At 38.7% G+C, this 13221-nt stretch overlaps 1 protein-coding gene across 3 annotated transcripts in view; it reads right to left on the bottom strand.

The window, feature by feature from the left end:
- ABCA5 (ATP binding cassette subfamily A member 5) overlaps positions 1 to 13221 on the bottom strand; it is a 56254-nt gene that overhangs the window by 25494 nt on the left and 17539 nt on the right. For all 3 annotated transcript variants that reach the window (XR_013347864.1, XM_077833103.1, XM_077833105.1), the window contains exons 9-19: positions 10881 to 11028; positions 9139 to 9307; positions 7377 to 7435; positions 6516 to 6626; positions 6071 to 6246; positions 5452 to 5571; positions 4394 to 4532; positions 4105 to 4195; positions 3688 to 3827; positions 2453 to 2572; positions 1236 to 1437 (exon numbers count right to left, since the gene is read on the bottom strand). Coding sequence is in view for 2 of the 3 variants with exons in the window: in XM_077833103.1 (XP_077689229.1) it covers positions 1236 to 1437; positions 2453 to 2572; positions 3688 to 3827; positions 4105 to 4195; positions 4394 to 4532; positions 5452 to 5571; positions 6071 to 6246; positions 6516 to 6626; positions 7377 to 7435; positions 9139 to 9307; positions 10881 to 11028 (1475 nt within the window). In the remaining variant the exon portion in view is untranslated. The remainder of the gene's footprint in view (positions 1 to 1235; positions 1438 to 2452; positions 2573 to 3687; positions 3828 to 4104; positions 4196 to 4393; positions 4533 to 5451; positions 5572 to 6070; positions 6247 to 6515; positions 6627 to 7376; positions 7436 to 9138; positions 9308 to 10880; positions 11029 to 13221) is intronic.

Here is a 13221-nt window from a genome sequence, read left to right as displayed (position 1 = left end):
AGTATTATGATAGCGATGCTTATCTACATTACACACAATCATCACCATCCTCTTTTTCCTCCAAAGGCATCTTTGCAAACACGGGAGCACAGCATCACCCTTCACTCTTGTTCATGATCTTGTTCCTCCAATAAACCCAGCCTGATCATGCCCCGGCAAATGATGTCACACCATCTAGGAAGTGGTCAGCCTCTAGGTCAGACTGACCTTGGTTGTGTCTGCATTATTTTCTTTGGCATCCTATTAGCTGTTTGTCTTCTACAGCAGCGGTTCTCAACAGTGGGTCTGTGAACCCTTTCACAGGGGCCGTGGGGCCCCGCGGCTAAAATCCGGAGCCCAAATCCCTGCCCACCCAAAACAGAAGTCAAACTATACTGATGCCCAAGGGCCCACCCCCGGCCCAGAGCCGACACTGCTGGGCCCTGGAGTTTTCATAGTATTTTGTGGGGGTCCTCAGAAAGGAAAAGGTTGAGAACCCCTGTTCTACAGTGTCCCCACCATTGCAATCTTTTTGATTGTAATCACTCCCATGTCCTGATTTCACATCCTCCCCTCGCCATTTAACTTCATCTGTCTTAAAATCATTCCACTTTACATTTGCCATCTTTCAAAAAAACTCTCATCCCTACTGCCTGCAACTTTCTGATGTTTGCTTCATTTAATGCAGCTGCTCCCAAACCCTAGCGTAATACTGTTAGTACACTGGTGTGATAAATTTTCACTTTGGTACCAAATGTAATGTTCTGATCAGTCCATATTTTCATCTGTTTCTGTGCAGCACTCATGGCTAAGCCACATCTTTTAGCCTAATCCTTGGTGGAATTGTCGGCACTGATCAAGCTTCCACAGCACATACAAGATTCCACTTGTTCTACGTCTTCTGCATTTCAACACTTTCTCTAATGCCCCTTTTCCAAGATGCAACCACTATGTCTTCATTGTAAGTTCAAGCCTACTACACTGATTTTCCATGGCAGCAAAGAACACCATGATTAATTCAAACATGTCTGCCAGTTATATGACATCGTCTCCATAAACTAAAGAGCTTAACTCCAATGTCACGCCCTCCAACTCATCTAACATTCTTAATGTCCAGTTTAAAAACCATGATGAAAAGCTACATTATACACCACAGGTATAAAACAAACTACTAAAACATATCTAAGCATGTTTGAACTTCTGACACTCATAAATGGATTTTGGTAAATGAAACGGGAAGTCATCTTAACACTTACATAATTCCCACTGACTTATTTTCACGTCTTAAGTTAAGGAAGTGAACCTTTGCTATAGTAGACACCTGCTGTTTCCAGAGAGCGGTATTGCTTACTGCAGATGATTTTGTCTCAGAGAGTATCAGTAGGCTTTGTTCCATCTCATCAAACGATTTTGTATCCATTTCCTCGCCTGCTGACTGGGAATTAAATATGCTATAATCTGTATGGAAAGAAAGGGGGATAGAAATGGAAACATACAATTTACCTTTCCTGATCAAGTCACTGGACCATGTGATGTGTTATCCTGCCTTCAGGAGTAGCCAAATGATGGTGGTAGAAAGTCTATACAATGCTTCTAAACAAACTGTGCAATGTTGTACAGAAGCAGAAAAACCCCTTTCTGATCCCCTACGCAACCAGCATATACCCAAAAGACAGAGATTTTAATTAGCCTAATTAATTTAGCCTATGCAACTACCAATATTGCTAGATATCATGGATTATTCAGCTGTTAAACTCTTTCTAAACAGCTTTCCAGGTATAGGACAGTTCAGTACCCTGTGGTTAACAACAAAGCCTAGAAAGGTGAGGATATTTTTATCTATTAAACATGGACACTAGAAGGGTATTGCTTTACTTTTGGAGTAATCTCCTAAAGGATAGCAAGAAGCTTTTCAAATAGGCCTCTGATTTTACATCCACAATCATATGGGGTGCAAATAATTGTGGGTATAAATGATGGTTAGATATTTAAATTCTATTTACAGGTACAAATACATTTTTTTCAAATCAAGTGGTTGGAAATCGAAATTGTATTTCCTGTGTCCACAATTGAATGCAAATGCAAAATCCCATAGGGAAAAGTATATTTTTGAACTTTCGGCCACAAAAATCTACCTTATTAAAAAAAAAAGAAGGACATTAGATTTAAGGACCCTGAAATTCATCCCTATACAGAGCGTCAGCACAAGACCTGTACAGCTCTGGACTTCAGACAGGGATCATTCTCCAACTTCTTTGCCCTTTGTTTGCTGTTTCGGTCAGGTATTTCAAGGAGTCCACAACAGCATGTGATCGTAAGTGTCACATACAGTTTGAAGTAATATTCTATGATAGGACATTTTTGTTATTATTTCTGCTTTTCATAGTGAAAAGTGCTAAATACAATCTTACAAAAATTAACCACAACTAATCAAGTCACAAAGAAAACGGTAAATATTATAGTTACATCTCACCTGCTTGATCAATTTCTGCTTCAATTTCCAGCTTCAGGAACACATCCTCCAAGGTTGTCATGGAAACTCCATAAGTAATAACACCCAAATGTGAATGAGTGTCTAGATCAGAAAATAATCCTGTAGAGGTGAAATAATGTGATTGCTTGGCAACAAAATTACATTTGCCCACCAGAATTGCCTCTGATTTAATAAAACGACATAGTGTGCCCCCCAAGGTGAGACTCTTCAATGAATACACACGATGTATGTACAACATGTTAATTACAGAGACCTAAGCCATGGTGCTACAGTTAATGCTGAGATGAGTTTTGCGTTTAAAGCAGATCTTCAATCAGTACATTAGGTATGAGAAACCCAGCACCTTCTCCCCAAAACAACAGCATTTACTCTCCAAGTACAGAATGAATCTTGTGAGAACTTACAAGTCAGTCCATTAAATAGTTTATGAGTTAAAATTAATTTAAAAATGAGTCCTTAAGTAGCACCTGTCAGACCTGTGCTTTGTCCCAAGTGATCTTAGTAATAAAGCTCAACGAAATTTTCTGAATGGTTTATTCGCAAAAAGATGCATACAGCCCCCACCTCCACATGAAACTGCATGTGTCTGTGTAATTTTTAGCCCAGTGGTTGCTTGGGTTGTAGGAGACCCAGGCTTGAATCCCCACTCTTGAGCAAAGACATGAATTCAGATCTCCCCTTCGCAGATGAAGGGTCCTAATCACCAGGCTATAGGCATTCTGCTACCAATCTCTTCTGTTGAAGCGGCTCTACTTTTTATGAATACATAAATGTTCATTGGGCCAGAGAAAGAGAGAGAGAGAGAATGACTCTCTAGATTGGAGTTGAAGGCACTCACCGTTTAGGTAGAAGTTGTCAATTCAAGCTCTCTCTCCATCTGATTCAGAGGAGGATTTGACTCTATATATTGGAGTCAGGTGTTCTCATTAGCCTAATGGCTTCAGCTGACTCTTTGCAGGCTAATTGGAGTCATGTGTCCACCCTAGCCTGGAGCAGCCCCTGCTCTGGTCAGTCACAGAACAGAAAACTGCTTATCCAGTGGCCAATATATCTGCCTTCTACTACTCTGCTATACCCAGCTGGCCTGGGTCTATCACAATATATGAAGAAAAATGACAACATACTTCTCTGAAGGTACCATTATGATCAGCTGATTTCCTCCTCTCTCCCCACCCCCCACATTAGCTCAGCACTGAATTACAATAGCATCATACCTGAAAACTTGTCCATGTCTTTAAAAGGTAAGGTATACACAAGCTGCAGTTCATTCTGTTGTACCAAGCTGGCTCCAGGGATATGCTGTCTGATCAAGGCTGTTGTAGCTTCTATATTGCAATACCCATCTATATGCATACTAAAAATACAAAGTATTTTAAAACCTTTGTTTCTTCATTGCCATTTTTTGAAAGCGTAACAAAACAGAGTGAAAGTGATATCTGATCAACAAAACAAGAGTGAAACAGAGCAACAAAACAGAGTGAAAGTGATATCTGATCTTCCCAAACAAGACAGAAAAATAAAACCTTTAAAAATGTAGTAGGATAATTTTAAATTATCCTACACCTTAAGGGGAAGACAAAGCAAATATAACATGACACAAGGAAGGTGGCTTATAAACTAAAAAATAATACCTCAAGCGGTAGCCAATTCCCCATTTGGTTTTGAGGAAGAGAGACGAGCCAACACATTTCAGCATCCCTTGAGAAATCACAGCTTTTCGATCTAGAAACAAAACCAGGCATTTTTATTCTGAGGACCAGCAGTCTACTCATAAAACAATGGCATGACCAAAGAGAGAAAACTCTGCTGTCTACTGACAGCGGAAAGAGCACCTGTTCACCTTATATGCTAAATACAGTTCTACTTTACACTCTGCAAGCCCCCAGTAAATGTGTCCCACAGGGCCACAGCAAAACTCACCAGCAAGAATATCTGCTTCATCCATGAAATGAGTACTGAATACTGTTACCCGATTGGCTTGTCTGTTTTTCAGGAGATTCCAAACAATGTGCCGAGAACATGGGTCCATACCAGCAGTTGGTTCATCCAAAAGTAAAACCTACACCATGGTTAGGAAAAAAGGTATAAAAAAATCCAAACCCTCCATAGTCACCATCTGAGATACCCACATCACAAAATCCTACAGAAACCAGGAAGATTATTAATTCAAGGGCAGTTTTGCTCTATTTGTTTAAAGGTAGGGTGGGAAAAATTTCTTACCTTAACCAACTAAAAGGTATGCAAAACATCCATCATAACTATTTACTTTTTTAGAAAGTTCACCACCTATTTCTGATGAACAGAAAAACCACAAACTACCTCAGAAATGCATCTTCACAACTGGATACATTCGGTTCCCACTATAAATAAATTTAAACTACAGTGGTAAAAAGACACATTAGTTCCTTTTACCAATAGTTGGTGACATTTAATATGTATATTTTTAAAAAGGTAGGAAATCATGAAGGGTATTGTCACTTACATCTGTACACTGCAACCTTTAAACATGTACCCAGTCTAAAGGAGCATCACACCGTATAGGTCACAAATAGCAACCATTTAACTTTGTAATCAGAAAGCCTGTCATGTCCCAGGTGCTTGCATGGCTTTTTCAGGTCATGAGCCTGCTCTCTCTGACAACTTGTACTGTACTGTTTTTAGAGGGTGCAATGCGCTACCCTCCATTCCAGATGCAGTGTAACCTTTTATGCTAATTTACCACAGAAAAGCATGATATAATCCAGTTTCTACATTCACTAACACAGTTAACTCTTTGCAATGTAAAGGATGCATGCTTCAACTTGGCAATTTTAAATTGTTTAAGCCAGAGTCAGTATGAAACATAGGAAGAGTTGACATATTTTTGCACCTTCTTATTTGCATCGCTTGTAATTGCCAAGTAATATGAACACGGGTACACTATTCATGCATATATACGGAACAAGCAGTAACTTAGGACTGTGCTTATGCCCTCTTACCTTTGGGCTCCCAAGAACAGCGATTCCTATCGACAGCTTTCTCTTCTGCCCTCCACTTAATTTTTTAGCTTGGTTATCTCGGATGGGCTGCATATCCAAATCATTCATCACTTTCTGCACCTTTAAAAATATAACAGAAGTGTTTCATGTCAACCGAAATGAGATACAGTGATTAAAACGTGACTGGCATAATTATCAGCAGTCTTATGTTACATTTTGACAAATTATTGATCATTTTAAATTGTTCTAATTAACATTTTTAAGCCCCTTTCTTGGAACGAGCTTCTTGGAGGCAAACCCCTGTACCAATTGTCAACAGTGTCTATTACACAGGATCAGGGCCTTGAAGTTTAACCTACCAAGACTGGATAAATTATAGGAGGCCAATGTTTGTAAACAAGCATTAGTATTTATATGTTCCAGTAATATTTCGTTATAGTAGAACAAACAAATTCAACAAACTTTAAAGTATCTTCCTATATTTTCCCTCTTTAATAAAATAGTGTATTGGTCTTTTATTATAAACTAGACTTGCAAAGTGACTTCCATTATGCTATCAATAAAGTTTTATATTAACAGTGAATACACATTGTATATAATTTATATCTGAGTGACGTACCTCTTGTATCAGAAGATTGGGAGATATCCCTTTAATATGAGCAAATATCGATAAATTCTCTTCCACAGTTAATACGTCAAAATGTATATCTAATTGTGGGCAAACTCCCGTTATTTTTCTTACGTCGAGCATTTCATCAATTTCAGAGATTCTGTGTCCATAGACAGATGCAAACCCTAAAGAACAAAATGTAAAAAGAATTTAAGTGTTTTTTAAACCCAACCACTACTTTGATCATCAGCATACACAGACTAATGTCATCAATTAAAATGTACGTATAATTTAAAATTAACCTATTTCAGATCGCCTGAGAAAACGAGCGTAACTTGAAATATCCTCAAACATCAGTGGCCTCAGGTTTTGAAGGAAGGAAAAAAGGACATTAAAATAAGTAGATTACAGCCATACACATCCTATTTTTCCCCTAAAGCCAGAGAATTCTTACCATCAGAAGGTGGGCAGAGTCCACAAAGAATATGCATCAGTGTTGTCTTGCCTGTTCCACTATGCCCAAGTAAAGCTGTAATCTGACCCTCATATACGTCAAAGGATAAACCTGACCCAGAAAGAAGAAAGGAACAAGTGAAATAAGAAGTTAATGACATATGTTGTGTTATTCTGCACAGGCTTATGTCACTGCAGTAAATTCAAATACTGACATATAGGGTATGCATTTACTTTGTATTCCAAGGAACATCTTACTTCAACATTTGAACACAATCTGGTAAAACTGCAACAGCAGCAATAAATAAAAGTGGGGATAAGATTCCCTGCTAGCACTGCCTATGAGGAGACCTGAGCTTAGAAGCAGTGGTTCTCAACCTATTTACCACTGTGGGCCACATATGCAGCTCTCTCTGTGTTACGCGGGCCACATGCACATGATATATATACTACCTGTATGGCCCTGAGGATGTCACATGGGCCACAGCTGTGTGCTGACTGGGCCGCAAGCAGTTGAGAACCACTGAGTTGGAGGCTCCCATACCACTAGCTCACGGGAGCCAGTAAGAGGTTCCTCTGTGCATACTTACTGGAGTTAGGAGACAGAAAAGGGGACTAGGAGCATGGAAGGGAAAGACGACACCCCACAAGGAAAAGGACCAAAGAGGAGGCTACAGAGTCTGTTATGAGCCCCTTTGTCATACAGTTACAGGCAGACTGGCTAAAGACACAAGGGAGCACACACACAACCATACTTAACACTTCACGCTCCCACCCAAAGAAAAAGCACAAAAGACATTATTCATGGGTTATTTCTCCTTCCATTTCTGATAAGTAGCTTAGAAGCTAGACATTTTCTTACTTCTGAGAGCCTCCACAGTTTCACCCTTTTTGCGGAATGTTTTCTGAACACAGCTGATTCTGAAAGAAGACGTCATTTTATTGAAGAAGAGCTTAAAATATCATTTTCTTTTGCAAGGAAAGATCAAGATGAACAACTCTGCAATGGTGATATAGAAAGGTTTTGACACATTTTACGGCTATCCTGAAATCACACAAATGGGTTGGAGAAACATGTATAAACCAAGAGAGTGGACATCTTTTTGCAATCTTTTGCGTGAATTGTTTATATTATTGCCTCTCTGGGCTGGCAATAGGGGTTGAGGGTGTTCCTCATGGACTTCAGTATTTTCTACCATGGCAGCCGAATAATTCGCTAAGTAACCCAAACTGTTATTTATTTCTAATAGCACCAACAATGTACTAGGCAGTTTCTAAACAGAATAGAAGGCCCATTCTATGAGTCTATGCCCCAGTTAGCTCACAGGAGACAGACAGATGGTAGACGGAAGAGGTGAAATGTAGTGGACAAAGTGGCGGTAAGTAAGACTAAAGCTAACCACAGTATGTTTTTCCTCTCCTAAAGAGGTTATATGAAATCCCTGTCCTCCCCCCGCAATTACGCCTCAAACTTATTCAGATAAAGGTAGTTCAGCTAGTTTCTCCACAGGCACCAGGACAGAAGTTGGTCTTTGAGAACTATATGAACTCAGAAAGTGCAGTGGCCGTACAGATAAAGTCAGGAGGTGTGATCTACGTGTAGAGTGCAAGGTAGGGGGAAAGGGTATGAAATCTTTGTGTGAGAAGATCACAAATATGGGAGGATGGTGCTGACATCAGTGACAAAGGGGAAAGCGTTGGTTGATGTGGAATCAGCTAAGGAGTAAGAATGATCCAGCATTTTATATGAGCTTAGGACGATCTGGGGAGAAAACCTGATTCTTCACACTGAAGTGGATTTATTCAAAACAACTTTTTAAGACATTAACCAAAAAAAAAAAAAAAATCAGTCTGATTCTGGCTACTGAACACAAATATTTTTGTTTGAGACTAATGGAACCATGTAAAAAAATAGAGATTTAGATTATTTCCCAATGTCTATCATGCCACTATAACAGTGATTTAATAGCTCATATGGATGATCCAGAATAAACGCTTATATTAAAATATTGGGAATATACGAAGGTACAGATTTAAGAGAATTAATGTCATTTTCCACATGGACTGCAAAAGGTGCTGGAAATGGATCGCTTTTACAGTGTTGTTGTATAGCATATCCTGGGAAAGCTAGTCTAGTGGCTCCCCTGTGTGGCTTTGGTGGAATGTGCAATTCTTCACATAAATACCAAAAGGGATTTACAAAACATATCTGAATCCAGTTTTCAAGATTTAACAGAGAAAGTCTTTTTTTCTTGAACTGTAAACCCACCTGACTTCAGCATCTGAAATCATTTATAGCATCACTGAAACCAAAGAACCTGGATTTCATGTGGCTTCACCTGCTAGACTAGGACTATTTTCAGAAGGTTTGGTTTGATTTACATACAGTAGGTAAAACATTTCCTTTTCCAAAACCAACTTTGTCATCTTTGGAAAACATCCATATAATGGAAGATGTGGCTACACAGAAAATGGACAATTGCTACTTTAACGTGTAAAGAACTAGATGTAATGCATACCATATGCTATTTGAATCAACAGATTAAAAATTACTGTTAATTCCCAGGCACACACAAAACAGGGGAAGTACGACAATAAATCTGTACCATTGCAGGAAGTTATACCTGATAGCTTCTTTTCCCTGAAATTCTGAAGATACAGGTTCAACCATCTCACTGAAACTTAAGCTTCCATTAACACTACTCTCATATAACTCCTTGTAATTTCTTCTGCGCTTTGACCAAAACGAGGGCTTCAAAAAGAAAAATGATGGCCGTCTTAATCCAAACTCACCTAAGCAATAAGAAAGAAAGAAAGCCTTCTGAATGTTAAGAACAGATATGACTCAGTGTTTGGATTTTGGCTAAGAAAACTGGGCCTGATCATGCCACATTGCTTATCATTAAACCCATCACTACGGTTCTGATTAAGGAAAGCATCCCTATTCAGCAAAGTCTATCCTTAAGTGTTTTGCTGAGAAGTGATGGATTTATGCAAGTACTTAAATACTTTTCAGAATTAGGATCTTGAGAAGAGTGATTTATATACCCACATCACAGAGAAAAAGATTAGAAGCAAAGGAATTTGTATTGAAAGATCTCACACATGCAATAGAGAGAAATTTGTTCATAGGTATTAATACATTTGTTCCCAGGTGTATCACATTTATGAACACATCAATAACTTAACATAACATCTTGGACAGACACAATTCCCAAGAAGAACAATTGCAAAGACTGTGATAACAGCTTGGTCAATAAGGAAAGAAAATTATTCTGGAACAATAATAAGAACATACGGGGTCAGACCAAAGGTCCATCTAGCCCAGTATCCTGTCTTCTGACAGTGGCCAATGCCAGGTGTCCCAGAGGGAATGAACAGAACAGGTAATCATCAAGTGATCCATCTCCTGTCACCCATTCCCAGCTTCTGACAAACAGAGGCTAGGGACACCATCCCTGCCCATCCTGGCTAATAGCCATTGATGGACCTATCCTCCATTAATTTATCTAGTTCTTTTTTGAACCCCGTTATAGTCTTGGCCTTCACACAACATCCTGTGGCAAGGAGTTCCACAGGTTGACTGTGCGTTGTGTGAAAAAATACTTCCTTTTGTTTGTTTTAAACCTGCTGCCTATTAATTTCATTTGGTGACCCCTAGTTCTTGTGTTATGAGAAGGAGTAAGTAACACTTCCTTATTTACTTTCTTCACACCGGTCATGATTTTATAGACCTCTATCACATCCCCCCTTAATTGTCTGTTTTCCAAGATGGAAAGTCCCAGTCTTATTAATCTCTCCTCATGTGGCAGACATGGAAAGTCCCAGTCTTATTAATCTCTCCTCATGTGGCAGACATGCCATACCCCTAATCGTTTTTGTTGCCCTTTTCTGAACCTTTTCCAATTCAAATATATCTTTTTTGAGAAGGGGCGACTACAAAACAGATATAATAAAATATAACCAAGCAGAATCAAATCCCAATCTGTGTGTTTTTTTTCCACTTCATTAGCATATTTCAGAAAAGTAAAATTCATTTGAATGAAAAATCATAAATATTACTTTAAAATATAAGTAATTTATAAATACATTTATAAATATTTAACAGCCACACTTCTCATCTTTTTGCCTGACATGAGTGTTGCTTTACATGAAGTTAAAGCAAAAAAACACAGAAAGTGGCATTACTATATACCAAAGTGTCTTGGACACTTTATTTAAATACAGTATGTTAGAGCCATCAATTAAGGGTCTGGTTTTCAGAAGCGCTTAGCACCCAAAGCTGCCACAGACTTCAAGTGGAGTTGTGAAATTCAGGACCTATGTGGTTCTGTTCAATATTTATCTCAGATTCTAAACAACATACCTGGAATGACCTGATCAAGATAGACAGCTAGAAGTAGGTAAAACATGCTATCCAGAACCAGTAAAATAAGAGAAATAACTAGTGGATAAGGACCGTGATTTAAATTTGAAAATATTGCACCATCTTGATAATCTTCCAGATGCATGACCTGCAAACCAACATGAAAAAGTTTAGCTACTACAAACTGTATTTTCATCAACCTGAAATTAAACATGACAACACAGTACAAAAATAAAATTACGAAGTAATATTATATAAGAACTAAGCGTGGGCGGTTGTCATGGTAACAAATGCAAGGAGGATGAAATGCTAGTTTCAAAAGAAAAAAAAATAATGGCACACAGTATTTTAGTTCATATTAAGTTGTTTGCTGTAGGGAATTATAAAAGTCATACTTTGTGCCATAAATAAAAAATTAAAAATTCACAAATTTATAGAAAAAAATTAAACTATTTAAAATATTTGAAATTGAGGTAAGACAAATATTTGCAGTGTATTAGTAACTTGACAAGTAAAAGTTATATCTTAAATAACAACAGCCGCACCGGGTCAGACCAATGGTCCATCTAGCCCAGTATCCTGTCTCTGACAGTGGCCAGTGCCAGATGCTTCAACCAGTCAGAGGTTTAGGGACACCCGGAGCACAGGGTTGTGTCCCTGACCATCTTGGCTAACAGCCATTGATGGACCTATCCTCCATGAATTTATCTAACTCTTTTTTAAACCCAGTGGCACTTTTGGTCTTCACAACATCCCCTGGCAACAAGTTCCACAGGTTAACTGTGAGTTGTGTGAAGAAGTACTTCCTTTTGTGTTTTAAACCTATTGCCTATCAATTTCACTAGGTAATCCCTAGTTTGTGTGTTAGGTGAAGGGGTAAACAGCATTCCTCTATTCACTTCCTCCATACCTATCACAATTTAATAGACCTCTATCATATCCCTCCTTAATCATCTTTTTTCTAAAATGAACAGTCCCAATCTTTTTAATCCCTCCATATCCTAATCATTTTCGCTACCCTTCTCCACACCTTTTCCAATTCCAGTATATCTTTTTGAGATGGGGTGACCACAACTGCACACAGTATTCAAGTTGTGGGTGCACCATGGATTTATATAGCAGCATTATGATATTTCTGTTTTATTATTTATCCCTTTCTTAATGGTTCTTAACATTCTCTTAGCTTTTTTGATTGCCATTACACACTGACCAGAAGTTTTCAGAGAACTATCCACAATGACTTCAAGACCTGTGGCAACAGCTAATTTAAACCCTATCTTTTTGTATGTATAACTGGGATTATTTTTTCCAACGTGCATTACTTTGCACTTATCAACATTGAATTTCATCTGCCATTTTGTTGCCCAGTCATCCAATGTTGTCAGATCCCTTGGTAACTCTTCTCAGTCTGCTTTGGACTTAACTATCTTGAATAATTTTGTATCGTGGCAAATTCTGCCACTTCACCCTCCAACCCCTTTTCCAGATCATTTGTGAAGATGTTGAATACCACAAGTTCCAGTACAGATCATCAGGGAACCCCACTATTTACCTCTCTTCATTGTGAAAACTTATCATAGAATGGAGGAAACCTCAGGAGGTCATCTAGTTCAATCCCCTACTCAAAGCAGGACCAACACCAATTACATCATCCCAGCCACGGCTTTGTCAAGCCGGGCCTTAAAAACCTTTAACAATGGAGATTCCACCACCTCCGTAGGTATCCCTACCCTTTCTTTCCTATCTTCTAACCAGTTACCGATCCATGAGAGGACCTTCCTTCTATTCCCATGACTGCTTACTTTGCTTAAGATCCTTTGGTGAGGGACCTTGTCAAAGGCATTCTGAAAAGCCAAGTAAACTACATAGATCGGATCATTCTTGTTCACATGCTTATTGACTCCTTCAAAGAATTCTGATAGATTGGTGAGGCATGATCTCCTTTTACAAAAGCCATGTTGACTCTTCCCCAGCATGCCGTGTTTATCTATGTGTCTGATAATTCTGTTGTTGACTATAGTTTCGACCAATTTGTCTGGTATTGAAGTTAGGTTTACCGGCCTGTAATTGCCAGGGTCGCCTCTGGACCCTTATTAATAATAGGTGTTACCTTAGCTCCCTTCCAGTCATCTGGTACAGAGGCTGATTTAAGTGAAACATTACATACATTACAGACCACAGTTAGTCATTCTTAAATAGGAAAGAAAAGTTACATCCTAAAGAGGAAGTAATTAGGGTGCTAGACAGGCACCTGAAAGTCCCAGGCTCAATTCCTTACTCTGCAACAGACTTCTTGTATGACCTTCGCAAGTCACTTACCTTCTCTGTCTCAGCTCCTCCT

The sequence above is a fragment of the Eretmochelys imbricata genome, chromosome 14 (genome assembly GCF_965152235.1).
Source record: "Eretmochelys imbricata isolate rEreImb1 chromosome 14, rEreImb1.hap1, whole genome shotgun sequence".
NCBI lineage: Eukaryota > Metazoa > Chordata > Testudines > Cheloniidae > Eretmochelys > Eretmochelys imbricata.
This window is presented reverse-complemented; position numbering and strand designations above follow the sequence as displayed.